The sequence below is a fragment of the Schistocerca serialis genome, chromosome 10 (genome assembly GCF_023864345.2).
Source record: "Schistocerca serialis cubense isolate TAMUIC-IGC-003099 chromosome 10, iqSchSeri2.2, whole genome shotgun sequence".
Lineage (NCBI taxonomy): Eukaryota > Metazoa > Arthropoda > Insecta > Orthoptera > Acrididae > Schistocerca > Schistocerca serialis.
Window position 1 is genome coordinate 199,865,471 of NC_064647.1, and position 16,072 is coordinate 199,881,542.

Here is a 16,072-nt window from a genome sequence, read left to right on the forward strand (position 1 = left end):
GCACAATAACATAAAGCTTGTTCTGCTGAAGAACTTGATGCCCACAAGTCTTTAAATAAGAATCTCCTAGCGGCAGTAATACACTCCTGGAAATGGAAAAAAGAACACATTGACACCGGTGTGTCAGACCCACCATACTTGCTCTGGACACTGTGAGAGAGCTGTACAAGCAATGATCACACGCGCGGCACAGCAGACACAACAGGAACCGCGGTGCTGGCTGTCGAATGGCGCTAGCTGCGCAGCATTTGTGCACCGCCGCCGTCAGTGTCAGCCAGTTTGCCGTGGCATATGGAGCTCCATCGCAGTCTTTAACACTGGTAGCATGCCGCGACAGCGTGGACATGAACCGTATGTGCAGTTGACGGACTTTGAGCGAGGGGGTATAGTGGGCATGCGGGAGGCCGGGTGGACGTACCGCCGAATTGCTCAACACGTGGGGCGTGAGGTCAGCACAGTACATCGATGTTGTCGCCAGTGGTCGGCGGAAGGTGCACGTGCCCGTCGACCTGGGACCGGACCGCAGCGACGCACGGATGCACGCCAAGACCGTAGGATCCTACGCAGTGCCGCAGGGGACCGCACCGCCACTTCCCAGCAAATTAGGGACACTGTTGCTCCTGGGGTATCGGCGAGGACCATTCGCAACCGTCTCCATGAAGCTGGGCTACGGTCCCGCACACTGTTAGGCCGTCTTCCGCTCACGCCCCAACATCGTGCAGCCCGCCTCCAGTGGTGTCGCGACAGGCGTGAATGGAGGGACGAATGGAGACGGGTCGTCTTCAGCGATGAGAGTCGCTTCTGCCTTGGTGCCAATGATGGTCGCATGCGTGTTTGGCGCCGTGCAGGTGAGCGCCACAATCAGGACTGCATACGACCGAGGCACACAGGGCCAACACCTGGCATCATGGCGTGGGGAGCGATCTCCTACACTGGCCGTACACCACTGGTGATCGTCGAGGGGACACTGAATAGTGCACGGTACATCCAAACCGTCATCCAACCCATCGTTCTACCATTCCTAGACCGGCAAGGGAACTTGCTGTTCCAACAGGACAATGCACGTCCGCATGTATCCCGTGCCACCCAACGTGCTCTAGAAGGTGTAAGTCAACTACCCTGGCCAGCAAGATCGCCGGATCTGTCCCCCACTGAGCATGTTTGGGACTGGATGAAGCGTCGTCTCACGCGGTCTGCACGTCCAGCACGAACGCTGGTCCAACTGAGGCGCCATGTGGAAATGGCATGGCAAGCCGTTCCACAGGACTACATCCAGCATCTCTACGATCGTCTCCATGGGAGAATAGCAGCCTGCATTGCTGCGAAAGGTGGATATACACTGTACTAGTGCCGACATTGTGCATGCTCTGTTGCCTGTGTTTATGTGCCTGTGGTTCTGTCAGTGTGATCATGTGATGTATCTGACCCCAGGAATGTGTCAATAAAGTTTCCCCTTCCTGGGACAATGAATTCACGGTGTTCTTATTTCAATTTCCAGGAGTATACATGAAAGGAAACAGACTGTCGGACAAAAGAATGGACAGCTCCCTGCTTTTGGCGTTTCCGATAGCGCCTACGATAAGAATCTGGTGTCGTATTATGCTTCAGAACTCTAAACTGTTTATTTTTATACTTCATACTAAAACAAAAGTTGTGATATGAGAAGAGGAAATGACTTATATGCTTCACAGGAACTTTAGTTTTTCGTGTTTATTTTCTCACTTCATATTAAAACCAGGGCGTTAATATGAGAAGAGTAAATGAAATATACGCTTCCAAGACATAATATTTCCTTCTGTGCTATTACTGCATACATGAAAGCCTTGCAGTTAATTTTTGTATGTTGGATAAATTTTGATATCACATCACATTCCTTTGTGAGAAGGTTCCTATTTTCTTGGGATTCAAATAGAGTGGACATTTCATCACTGGTTAATATTCTGATGACTAATGACATGATACCGTTGCAATTGCTCCATGGCACATGTGAGTAGAGTCTCACGTTGGTTACTGTAAGAACACGCAGGCAGTGATATCCGCTCACTGCAGTCAGAGCCAAGGTGATTTCTTTCTGTTTAGGGCGAAGCGTCTGCTGCAGTGTCCACGCTCAGCCAACATAAACAAATCGCGGCAGCATTGGGCACTGCTAATCGCTGTACCTGTCGCGAACCTCTACAACAAGAGCGCACTGTCTCTGCTAATGATACTATGGAGTTAATACATCTTACTTAACGTAATACGCGGTACATGGGATGGGTAAAAATTCAGTTTGTAATTTCCCATCGCATTAAAATACTTTAGTCATATTTGATGCAATATTTATTGTTGGTTGTCTCTCTAATGTTAATAGTACTGATTCAGATTGTGCATGAACACGAAAACACAGACCGAGCGAGGTGGCGCAGTGGTTAGCACACTGGACTCGCATTCGGGAGGACGACGGTTCAATCCCGTCTCCGGCCATCCTGATTTAGGTTTTCCGTGATTTCCCTAAATCGTTTCAGGCGAATGCCGAGATGGTTCCTTTGAAAGGGCACGGCCGATTTCCTTCCCAATCCTTCCCTAACCCGAGCTTGCGCTCCGTCTCTAATGACCTCGTTGTCGACGGGACGTTAAACACTAACCACCACGAAAAAACAAACAAACAAACACACACACACACACACACACACACACACACACACACACACACAGAGTCATTGATCCGAGTGAGGGTGACAACTACTGTGTGTTGAACAACACATGCACCAGTCAGTTCCTCAGTTAGCGTCGAGTGGATGAGATTTTTCAATTACCTTGCATTGCAACAATTGTAAGCAGGAGACTGAAAGTAAATGGACTTGCTGTATGCTAAAGAGCTGCGACAAAGCAAAGCTTGACCGATTATCAGATAATTGTCCACATGGGTTTTGTGGACGAGTATACTTTTAGTAACCAACCAACCCACGATCATTACGTAAGATTTCTCGAGGGCGTAGGGGAATTGATTTCATTAAGTCGTCGACAGTGTAGAGTGATGGTTTATTTCCCACCATACGTTTTCTATATTCGTCCAAAGGTCGCTCGCATTTGTAGGGACACATGGCAATGACCTTGTTACCTCTGCCCACATATTCTCTATCTGGTTGATGTTCGGTGATCGTGGAACAAATGGCAACAGCTTTATCCTCTCTTGGCCCTGAAACCAATCTCCCACTACTCTGCTATGATGGATGGGCCTCTGCTCCTGTAAATAATCTGTTATCTCGTTAGTTCATATATTTTTATTTAAATAACGTATTTGTAATAAGCACATTGGATTATTATTTTCCACAGTGTTTAAGACTTCATTCCCTGTCATAGATAAGTGATCTGGATTCAACAGTCCGATTAAGGATGTGGTTCATCCAGTCTATCATATGATGAGAGTCGTAGTAAAAAAAAAAAATGTTCAAATGTGTGTGAAATCTTATGGGACTTAACTGCCAAGGTTATTAGTCCCTAAGCTTACACACTACTTAACCTAAATTATCCTAAGGACAAACACACACACCCATGCCCGAGGGAGGACTCGAACCTCCACCGAGACCACCCTCAGAGTCGTAGTCGGATATCCAAATTAAGACTGACTGGCTGAATCCGATTAGGACGATCTTGTATCAAAATGAATTACAGAAATCGGATAATTTGAACGTCTGTATTGCAACAATGCTGCGCACATAAATTCCTATGATGGAGTAACAGCTAGCAACTGTCTAAGAAAAAGTGAGAAATATGTCGACTAGCAGCAATGTAATGTAATTGTAACCCATATTTATCTGATGAAAATATTGAATGGAACAATACACATCTATTTCAGTGTTGGGAAGATACTCCATATCAGATTTGCTGATGACATAATGACAATAATAATAATAATAATAATAATATTCCCGTGTGGCCGATAGGGGAAACCCTCCCCCATATGGGTGGTACCGAGGAAATCAAATACTTGGGGTGAACCAAATACTAACACAATCCTGAACGGCTACTCAATCCGTTGAACCCAAAATCCAGACATATCTGAGTGAAAATCACCGCTACTCTGGTCACCGTCTGTTATCTCAATGAGCTTGGCTGAAAATATTTGCTTCAAAAGGCTTCAACACCCTCTGGTCCTGTCTGGTCCCGGTATCACCCAGTCCAAACCAATGAAACACAAGAAAAGATTAACTATGCAAGCAAAGGTAACTTTACCCCAGGTGGTACACAACCTGGCCACCGATAGGCGGCAGTTGGATTTTCGCACTCTGGGGAGTCCAGGTTAGCACGGCAGAGAATATCGAAGAACTCTGGTGAATTTCCCTACAAGCAGAAAACATTCATTTGAAAACTAAACATCGATACATTGATCCAAACAAGAAACATAAATAATCTCACAAAAGAAATCGTCCGCCAAAAAATTCTCATCCTTGCTCTTCAAGAACCACGATTAATTGACAATTAAAACTTGCATTACGGAAACCATGGCATCTTCAAGAGCAAAAAACAAAAGGTAGCGAAAGGCGCATCAATCTTCGGCATTGCATTTCTCGAACACAGATCTATCAACAATTCTGTCAAAGAAATCACACCCATCAACAATCGAGTTATGACTATGCTCATTCAGAGCCCCTATAAAAAATATACACTCATAAATGCACATGCACCCACCAACATCGAAAATAAGGAAAACACCGAAAATGTCGAAAAATTGTGGAACACACTCGAAAATACTAGGAGCAAAATTCACCAAGATGACGTGAAAATTCTAATGGGAGACTTCAACTTTCTATTTGGGACAGAAAAAACCTGCAGAAAAGTCATTGGTACTAATTCAACACACCGAAACGCTTAGACCAACGGAACACGTCTGACATTTGCCAACAATTCAACCACAAAAGAATGTCTTCCCACTTTAGGAAGTAGGCTGTTCCCAAGAAACATGTTTGGCTACCAGGTGCAAGCTGCTTTCGTAGTTGTGTTGGTCGATTTTCTTACACTGAGACCGAAAGGTGTCTCAGTTGTTGGCAACAAATTCCAGCTGTGTTGCACACAGCCCATGGGGCAGAATTCGTAGCCCAAAACACACTTTTGGAGCTATCTGATATAAAATATTATGTTCACACTACTCTTTGCTCGAGGTTATGTCTTTTTGAGGGGCTCAGCCTTTCATTTCTTCTTAGGAAGTTAACGATAAAGGCATCATAACACGTCACCAGTAACAGTACTGCATACGAATGCTCAATGAGCGACCTGATGACGTTCAATAATAGTCACTCCGTTGATTTTTGTTGTTTCGAATTAGAGCATGCAGTACTCCTACACCAGACTTCTGAACTTTGCCTGTTGAATGCAAATGTCGCATGATGGTAAAATGGTAATCTATCATATATATCAGTAGTCGAGACTTCCATAATGTGAAAAATCATACATGCCAGAACGATCTTTGTTGAAACAAGAATATCTTTTTCTGGTGTATTTTTCCCAAAAGCACTCGCTCCACACACAATTCAAATCTTTCTAGCTGCCTCCTCTGCATTCACCCCTCTGTTATACCAAAAGTAAACATTGTGTTGCAGATGTTACACCTATTTCCACTTGCGACTCAATTTTACAATGCTTAACTGTAGTTCATGATTTTCTAGTATGCAAAATCCAATGCTTAACTGCAAGATGATAACTAGAACTTCAAATTCGAAAATGACAGTTGATACATACACTGACAGCGTGGCGCCGCGTTCATCTGGGCGGCGTCGGACTTTAGGTGGCGGGTGGCGTCTGGCCGGTGGTCGGTAGCCGCTGCAGCGCGACGAAACGCTCGAGCGTAAGCTGCTATGATCGTGGCGCAGCCATGAACTGTCCTGCGGAATTGTTTCTGGAATATTGGGTATTGCTGGTGGATAGAATGTTAAGCGAATTATCTTCGATGTTCAGTCAGACTCATAACTTGAGACCGACTGTGGTAAAAAAAAAAAAAAAAAAAAAAAAAAGTAATACAGTTGGACGCGAACAGGCGACTATAAGTTTAGAACGCACGACGCTTGCCACTAGACCACGGGCTCACATAGTCCGACAACGTCTCGGCAGTAGACAACACTTCCTCCTAACACTTCTGCATCTTACAGTGTTGCCAGATTGCGCATATGGCCAGACTTGAGTTGTCAGGGGCGGTCAGTTTTATTGGCCACCTTAAGTGAATGACTCAGACTTAGTCTCTGTGGCGGCCGGCCGGCGGTCAGTTTTATTGTCTAAGACTGTACATCACTGTCCCTTTTGAGCTGCAGTGGATTGTTTACAACACACTTCATGATGGAACAAATATACCATGAAGCAGTAGTCAGAAAGCCCAACTCCTTAAACAGATACCTACAAGACAGTCATGAATGAGCACTACATAGTATTTTTACAGCATGTTTGAAGCAATATAAAACAATAATAATCTGTCTGATATATTTTAGGCATATGCAGGTGAAAAAACTGTTATAAGTTCTGAACTGCATGCAATGTGTTTTTTCCCCAGAGTTTAGGTTTTTCAAAGTTTAGTGACAAAGAACTGGGTAGGAGCTTAAGGGCACCTGAGCATGCAACGACTGCACTGACAGTGCCTGAGCTGAACTGGAAACTCTCCATGGAAACTTTTCTGTACCCTCTGCAGATAGGTCTGATTTCCATTTGTCAAGCTGTCTGGTCACTGTTCCATACCTCCCATTCTCTATATTGACATTCCTGTCAATTGTTCGTTTATTTTATATTACAAAGAAAATCCTGTGCTGTGTTATAAAAACATGTGGTTTTGTTTTTCTTCTTGCAGTCAGTTTTTTAACTAAAACAACAGGGCATGTAAATGATTAGACAAATTTTTCTTTCTCACTGTCAGTTTAACAGAAAACATGAAAGTTGATTTATGATTTTTTTCCCCATGATTAGAAAACTATTATGGAATCTGAATCTTCTGAAACTTTATAATCCTATCCATTCATAGATTCAAAATACTGCTAATGAAGTTAGTATCCTCACAGATCCAGCAGTGAGAGGGTCTCTCATTCCTTGTATACCACTAGTCCCAACTGATTTACTCATTCATTTTAAGCGACTTTAATTTCCAATCCAGGTTTTGTTGCCAATAAATAATAATAAGCAAGGCTTAAGGTCAAAGAGATAGAAAGGGGGGGGGGGGGGGGGGAAGATTAGGGCATACATCGAATTCCCATACATCTTTAGCAACTGTGAGCACTGCCAAGTTTGTAACTAGCAAACTTCCTTGTCTGCCATACAAGCAACTTGCCTCCTTATATGAATCTACACACATCAAAAAAAGTTTCGCATCACCTCGGTTCTGAGAGTTCCAGAACCTGTACAGAAAACTGGAATAGAGATCAACATAAACATCATTTCTGCCCTTTTTATTGTTCATGTAAACCACACATTGCATGCTGTACCACCATACAGTGAGACCTTCAGAGGTGGTTGTCCAGATTGCTGTACACACCGGTACCTCTAATACCTAGTAGCACATCTCTTGCATTGATGCATGCCTGTATTCGTCGTGGCATACTATCCACAAGTCCATCAAGGCACTGCTGGTCCAGATTGTCCCACTTCCCAATGGCAATTTGGCCTAGATCCCTCAGATCAGTTGGTGGGTCTCATCATCCATAAACAGCCCCTTTCAATCTATCCCAGGCATGTTTGATAGGGTTCATGTCTGGAGAACATGCTAGCCACTCTAGCCGAGCAATGTCGTTATCCTGAAGGAAGTCATTCACAAGATGTGCATGACGGGGGCGCAAATTGCCGTCCATGAAGATGAATGCCTCGCCAATATGCTGCCAATATGGTTGTACAACCGTTACAGCGCCTTCCATGATCACCAGTGGCGTACACTGGCCCCACACAATGCCACCCCAAAACAGCAGGGAACCTCCACCTTGCTGAACCAGACGGACAGTGTGTCTAAGGCATTCAGCCTGATCGGGTTGCCTCCAAACACGTCTCCGACGATTGTCTGGTTAAAGGCATATGCGACACTCATCGGAGAAGAGAACATGATGCCAATCCTGAGCGATCCATTCGGCACGTTGTTGGGCCCGTCTGTACTGCACTGCATTGTGTTTTGTTTGCAAAGATGCACCTCGCCATGGATGTCAGGAGTGAAGTTGCACATCATGCAGCCTATTGCACACAGTTTCAGTCATAACACAATGCCCTGTGGCTGCACAAAAAGCATTACTCAACACGGGTGGTTGCTATCAGAGTTCCTCTGAGCCATAATCCGTATGTAGCAGTCATCCACTGCAGTAGTAGCCATTGGGCAGCCAGAGTGAGGCATGTCATCAACAGTTCCTGTCTCTCTCTATCCCCTCCATGTCTGAACAACATCGCTATGGTTCACTCTGAGACGCCTGGTCAAAGTAACAAAGTGGACATGATTGAACCGTGGTATTGACTGTCTAGGCATGGTTGAACTACAGACAACACGAGCCGTGTACCTCCTTCCTGGTGGAATGACTGGAACAGATCAGCTGTCGGACCCCCTCTGTCTAATAGGTGCACACATGCATGATTGTTTACATCTTTGAGTGGGTTTAGTGACGTCTCTGAACAGTCAAAGGGACTGTGTCTGTGATACAATATCCACAGTCAACGTCTATCTTCAGCAGTACTGGGAACAGGGGTGATGCAAAACTTTTTTTTTATGTGTATATTACATAAATATGTCTTAAATAAGCAGATACTAGTTCATTGATACTAGCAAAACATCTCAATAGTGCCACCTATAATCATAGAGAGCTCTGATGCTTCTGTTTCTCAAAGATTTCTGGGGTGTAAAATTATGAAGAAACATGCTGAGAGAGATCCAGTTGGCAGACTGACCAACAAAATTAATAATTCATTTGTCGTTACTAACTAATGAAACATGAGGGCAATGAAATTGCAAAACCTGAGATGAAAGCATTCTCAACCTAGAGGGAGGAGGGGTGGAAGTAAGCTGCCTTGTTGAATCTTTCTCAATTAAGGTAATGAAATTTACATATTGTAGTTTTTACATGGGAAGTAATTACTTACACACACACACACACACACACACACACACACACACACACACACACACACACACACACACAAAATCAGTCCAATTTATCACATTTTCACAAAAGGATTTAGTCTTCTGTTTTTCGTTTCTTGATAACAGAATTCCTGGGTTTATTCTTGAGCTTCTGTGTCTTACTAAACAACATGACTGCTCATGTTAATACTACTTACTGGCTCTTGTTTGACAATCATCTCACTGCTAACAGTACTTCCACCTTCTTCGGGTGCAGTCTTCTGAAAAAGAAAAACTAATAAGTGAAGATAAACTACAAGCAATAGTCTGAGATTAAATCAAAGCTCATAAAAAGGTATGTGAAAAGTTCTAGATTTATGTACTGAGGAATTACATGATGTATATTTATATTTTATTTTGTTTCATTGAAGCTTCAACCAATTTATTATTATTGGATGAAGTTGGCATTTAAGCCAGTGTTTGAAAGCTTACTTGTGCTATATATATACATAGATTTGGTCAGTGGGACTAAACTTGAGTTGACTTGTATTGTTTTCTGTTTGCAAGAATCTAGACTTAGGACAGGGAAACTTAAATCTCTCACAAATATAAAACTAAATGAAATGAGTGTGTTCTTGGCCACTCATTCTGTAACTTATGTCATCACCAGTACCAATTTGCATAGCTTTGTTAGCAGACCTTGTTCAGTAGACATAATCTTTCATGATACAGCATTATAAATATCTTCTTCTGTTCAAGAGAAACCATGAAGGAACTAGCATTTGTTGAACAGCAACTTAATAATCCAAAATAGAAGAATTTGTGGTAATAAAGCACAATCTTAGGATGTAGCTTTATAAATGTAAATAGAGTACATCAAATGCTTCTAAATAATAACAGTTATTAATGTACTCAAAAGAAGTGGTTCTTCCTAACAACATACTGTATGAATGTACACTGAAGAGCCAAAAAAACTGGTACACCTACCTAATATATTGTAGGGCCCAACCAAGCACAATGAAGTGATGCAACATGGCGTGGTACGGACTCGACTAATGTCTGAAGTATTGCTAGAGAGAATTCACACCAGGAATCCTGCATAGCTATCCGTAAATCCATAAGAGTACGAGGGGTTGGAGATCTCTTCTGAACAGCACGTTACAAGGCATCCCAGATATGCTCAATAACGTTCATGTCTGAGAAGTTTGGTGGCCAGCGGAAGTGTTTAAACTCAGAAAAGTGTTCCCGCAACCACTCTGTAGTATTTCTGGATGTGTAGGGTGTCACATTGTCCTACTGGAATTGCCCAAGTCTGTCAGAATGCACAGTGGACATGAATGGATGCAGAGGATCAGAGAAGATGCTTACACACGTGTCATCTCTCAGAGACGTATCTACACATATCAGAGGTCCCATATCACTCCAACTGCACACGCCCCACACCATTACAGAGCTTCCATCACTTAAACAGTCCTCTGTTGACATGCAGGGCCCATGGATTCATGAGATTGTCTCCATATCCGTACACATTCAGCCACTCTATACAATTTCCAAAATGACCAGGCAACATGTCTTCAGTCATTAACAGGTGTTGATGGCCCAGGTAAGGTGTAAAGCTTTGTGTCATCAAGGGCACATACGAGTGGGCCTTCCGCTCCAAAAGCCCATATCGATGACGCTTCATTGAATGGTTCACATGCTGATACGTGTTGATGGCCCAGCATTGAAATCTGCAGCAATTTCCAGAAGGGTTGCACTTCTGTCACGTTGAACGATTCTCTTGAGTCAATGTCGGTCCCATTCTTGTAGGATCTTTTTACGGCCACAGCGATGTCGGAGATTTGATGTTTTACTGCACATTCATGGTACACTTGTGAAATGGTCACACAGGAATATCCCCACTTCATCATTACCTCGGAAAAACTGTCTCCCATTGATCATGCACCGACTATTATAACACCAAATTCAAACTCACTTAAATGTTGATAACCTGCAACTGTAGCGGCAGTAACCGATCTAACAACTGTGTCAGGCACTTTTTGTCTTATACGGGTAGGTGCTGCCAGCCACAGTGCCGTATTCCGCCTGTTTACATGTCACCATAATGAATATGCATGCCTGTACCAGTTCCTTTGGTGCTTCACTGTATATTTGTGAACTGTTTTACACTCTTCTGGATTCCACACAATGGAGGACTTCTCAAAATGTGGTGTCTGAATTTTCTCTAATCCTGACAGTGTTCTATCTCATTGTAAACTGTATAATTTTTGTTGGGAAATGCTTCACTCAGTCCCTCCTTCCCTCTCCTTCCCCCCCCCCCCCCCCCCCCCCCCCACCGCACCACCACCACCACTTTTAAGTGTGCTTAAGGACAATTTTCCATGTTTCCTCAAGGCTGACTTCCCAAGAGTTATAGCATTCCCTTAGCTTAAGTCTAGAACAGGGCCAGTGGCAGTCATGGTGGTGCTTATCTACTGCCCAACAGTTGGAAACACATCAGTTTGTGTAGCCAATGGGGTGATTCTTTGACATAAGCAATGAGAGGTGAAGAGAGGGGCGATCTACGAGTGTCAGTCTGAAAGTAACATCATCTATTTTTTTTTTGATGACTTTGGATGTCCACGCCACTTGTCGTCAGTGCAGTGCTAATGCTTGAACCTTCCTCTTTCATTTGCAAGTGATTCTGTCATTCTGCAGTAGCTGGTGCCAGCAGAGGAGTGTTCTACAATGGAGTCTGATATGGACGCATGTATAAAACAGCGATGTGTGGTTGAGTCTCCCACTGATAAAGAAATTGCGCCGACTGAAATCAATCCACACTTGCTAAATGTGTATGGAGAAGATACAATAGATGTGAGCAATGTGAGACAACGGATATGGCACTTTCAAGGTGGTGAAAATGGTGTGCATGACAAGCCATGACCCAGCTGACTCTGCACACCTGTCATCCCTCACAGTGAAGAGCGTCTTGATCAACTCATACATGTTGATCGGCGGAGAATTGTGTGCAAAGCTGAATGTTGGGTGTAACACCTAGGAAACAACGTTGGAACATCTTGGTCATCGCAAAGTCTGTGCAAAATGGGTCCCAGGCATGCTTACAAAAGAACAAAAAACTCATCAAGTGGAAATTTGTCGGGATCTGCTCGACGAATATGAAGTAGAAGCTGACATTTTTCTGAAAAGCATTGTCATCGGAGATGAGATGTGGTGTCACCACTATGAGCCGAAACCCGAAAGACAGAGCACGGAATGGCAACATGCAAATTCTCCACCAAAGAAGAAATTCAAGATGCAGTCGCCTGAAGGCAAAGTTATGGGCAAAATCATCTGGGACAGTCAGGGTGTGATCCTTTTGGATGTCCTGGAGCCTGGAGAAATTGTCAATTCAGTGTGCTACAAGACGACACTGACTAAGCTGAAAGCTCAAATTTCCAGGGTAACGCCAGAGAAGATGACCGGCTTTCACCTGCAACATGACAACACCAGGCCCCACACCAGTTTGACCACACAACTCATTGCAAAATTACCACATCCACCATACAGTTCCAATTTAGCACCTTCAGACTTCCATCTCTTTGGGCCTCTGAAAGATGGACTAAGTAGCAAACAGTTTCAAAACTCGGATGCTGTCAAAGCTATGAGGAAATGGTTAGCCTCAGTTGGTCCCAATTTTTACAAGCGTGGCACGCAGGCTCTGGTTCATTGTTGGCAAAAGTGCAAAACAAATTGTGATGACCAAATGACAGCTATAACTGAAATATTGCTCCATTTAGCTGTGCTGTTGTGATTTATGTATCTCCTGTGGTTTCCATGAATAAAAAAGAGGCATTACTTTTGGAACGATCCTCATAATTCTAGCACAGAAATTGAAATAATTGTTTTCTTTGTAGTTTTTAGGCGTATTAATGAGTTTTGAGAGAAGTATTTTGTGATTACAAGAGCGAGTGCTCTAAAGTGGAGAGATTTAGGTGATTTAGTATGGCATTGTGATGTTGGCTGTTGGTGCATATCTCAAGGATTAATTGCAAAGACCTAAAAATGTATCCAACATAGTGGTGGAATGACTACGCAATCGATCTGTGCGAGCACACTGAGTAAGTGAATCAGTGTTTTTAAACTTAATCGTGTGGGAAGGTAGGTAAATGTTTATTAATACAGAGAAGGAAAGTAGCTACTCACAATATAGCGAAGATGCTGAGTCACACATTGGCACAACAAAAAGACTTTCACAATTAAATTTTTTGGCCATTAAGACCTTTGTCAGCAATAGACACACATATGCACACACTCATGCAAACGCAAATCACACACACGACTGCAGTCTCAGGTGTGATTCCAGTTGCCTGAGACTGCAACTGTGTATGTGACAGTTACGTTTGCGTGTGTGTGTGTGTGTGTGTGTGTGTGTGTGTGTGTGTGTGTGTGTGTGTGTGCGCGTGCGTGCGTGTGTGTGTGTCATTGATGAAAGCCTAAATGGCTGAACGCATTAATTGTGAGAGTCTTTTTGTTGTGCCTATCTGCAACACAGCATCTCCTCTATATGGTGAGTAGCAACTTTCCTTCTCATAATATTGATAAATTCCATCCTGGATTCTCCATTGTTTGATTTATTAATACAGAGTCGCTTGTTTGATATATTAATAAACATTGTTTCACCTACCTTCTCTCATGATTTAATTAAAAAACATTGGTCCCCTAACTTCCCCATGATTTGATTATAAACTCTGATCCACTTCCTCAGTGTGCTTACACAGATCAATTGTGTAGCAACATTGAGCAGAGAAATGTTCCAATGCTTTTTTGAATATATCAAGGGTTGCGATGCTCTCCTTGGTTTGCAGGTGATAGCACAGTTTAAACATCTGCAAGGAGCAATTAAATTTATAATCTTCATTTGCAGCAATGTTTCACCCTTCCTCCAAATGTATTACTTCGAAACACATTGTCTAGCTGCTACTCTCTCATTGGCTATGTAATACAAACAGTTGACACACCTTCTTCTGTTCCCACCATAACTCCTGGAAAGCTCTCACAACATTCCTCTGAAACACTTAAGTATGCCACTGGCCCTATTCCCTTTATGGCACAACACAGTTGAAAATCAATAATACAAAATGTGGTGTCACCGCCAGACACCACACTTGCTAGGTGGTAGCCTTTAAATCGGCCACGGTCCATTAGTATACGTCGGACCCGCGTGTCGCCACTGTCTGTGATTGCAGACCGAGCGCCACCACACGGCAGGTCTAGAGAGACGTCCTGGCACTCGCCCCAGTTGTACAGCCGACGTTCATAGCAATGGTTCACTGACAACTACACTCTCATTTGCTGAGATGATAGTTAGCATAGCCTTCAGCTACATTTGCTACGACCTATCAAGGCGCCGTATTCAATTGATATTTATTATGTGAAGCATGTATCATCAAGAGCGATGTTCTACAATTGTGGATTAAAGTTAAGTATTACATCATCTACGTACTTTATTTGCAATTCTCAAGATATTGTCCTGTTCCAGACCTCACGCCAGTCAGCGTGTAATTAAACGCGTGCATTTCGGCCTCCTCTAGAAGCACAGTGTTGGCTCTTCTGCCAACACTACACAAAGAAATGGTCAGCTCAGTATCAATAACCAATAGCTATTTTAGAGTACATCTGACTATAGGGTAAGAGTTGATGGAGCAGCTCAGCACCATAAATGAAACATATTTAAGAGCTGAGGCTGCAAATACTGAGAAGTTGCTACTGTGAAAAGCAAACTTCTTTATCTTTTAACTACAAACCAGAGCAAAGCAAAATGATACAAACATATATATGTACACCATTCTATTTTTAGCATATGTGAGGAACAGAAGACAAAACCTAGAAAAGGAAAGATGTGGAGATATAATCTATACTCTAAAAACAGGAAACAGTTATATGCTGGACTTGACAGTTTCTTGCAAAAGAAATACGTAAGCCAGAGACAGAGTTCCAAAGTTTACTACTGCTGCTTTGCAGCTTACAAAATACTAGTTAGTGAGTCTCATGTTCCGTAGGCCATGTGCATGATAAATTGCCATGGTGGTGGAACAAGCCATTTTATATTTACATCACAGATCATTCATAAATATAGCTACATGCTGAACATTTATTATCTTCTTTTTTCTTAATTAAAGAGTAATTCCTACCCATCATCTTTTACACATTTCAATAACAGAAATTCATACATGGAATAGGAGTTGTCAAGGAGAAACTTTTTCTGTTCAAATTTTACTTTGCTATCTGTCAGACATTTATAATAAAAAGTAAATGGATAAAATATAAAAAATTTTAGATGCAACATTGTGCAGCCCTTTCTGTATGAAAGGAAACCATAATGTAGAGTAATTAATTTCAATTTTCCCTTTGCTATTGTAATTATGTACATCATTGTTCTTTTTGAACTGCAGTGGATTATTTATAGTTAACTTCATGAGGGAATAAATAAACTGTGAAGCAGCAGTCAGAATGCCTACCAGATGTCTACAAGATGATCATGGGTGAGTACCATACATTATTTTTACAGCATGTTTTTGAGCAATGAAGACCTTCCTAATCCTCAACCCATCGTGTGGGGTCTTCAGAAGCTAGCTTCTACATAAATGCCAATTACGTACTTTTTATAATTTTTCCAGGCGTCTGTTACTCTTTTAGCTTCCTAAAAGGGACAACAATCTGTGCTGGCAACAATTGTTCTGCGTGTGTGCCATTAGGTACAGACGTGTGTTTCTGCACGAGGCTTCGAGAGATCCCATGAAACGACTGGCGTTGATTCGTTTTGTTGTAGAGCAGTTCAAATAAAATAAACATGGATGAACGACAGCACAAACAAATTCTGAGATGGCTGGAAGAGGAAAACGATGAAATTATTGGTGATGGAGAAGAGAATGTTGATTTTTCAGTGGAAGTTGGTGATCATGACACAGACTCAGAACAAGACTGTGAAGATGACAATCCTCAAGAACATCTTCAACTGCCAAAATCCTCAAATAGTGACGAAGATGA

General features: G+C 42.6%; 1 protein-coding gene across 2 annotated transcripts in view; it reads right to left on the bottom strand.

The window, feature by feature from the left end:
• LOC126424832 (zinc finger protein with KRAB and SCAN domains 8-like) overlaps nt 1-16,072 on the bottom strand; it is a 160,762-nt gene that overhangs the window by 107,847 nt on the left and 36,843 nt on the right. For both annotated transcript variants that reach the window (XM_050087639.1, XM_050087640.1), the window contains exon 3: nt 9,265-9,327. In XM_050087639.1, the coding sequence (XP_049943596.1) occupies nt 9,265-9,327 (63 nt within the window). The remainder of the gene's footprint in view (nt 1-9,264; nt 9,328-16,072) is intronic.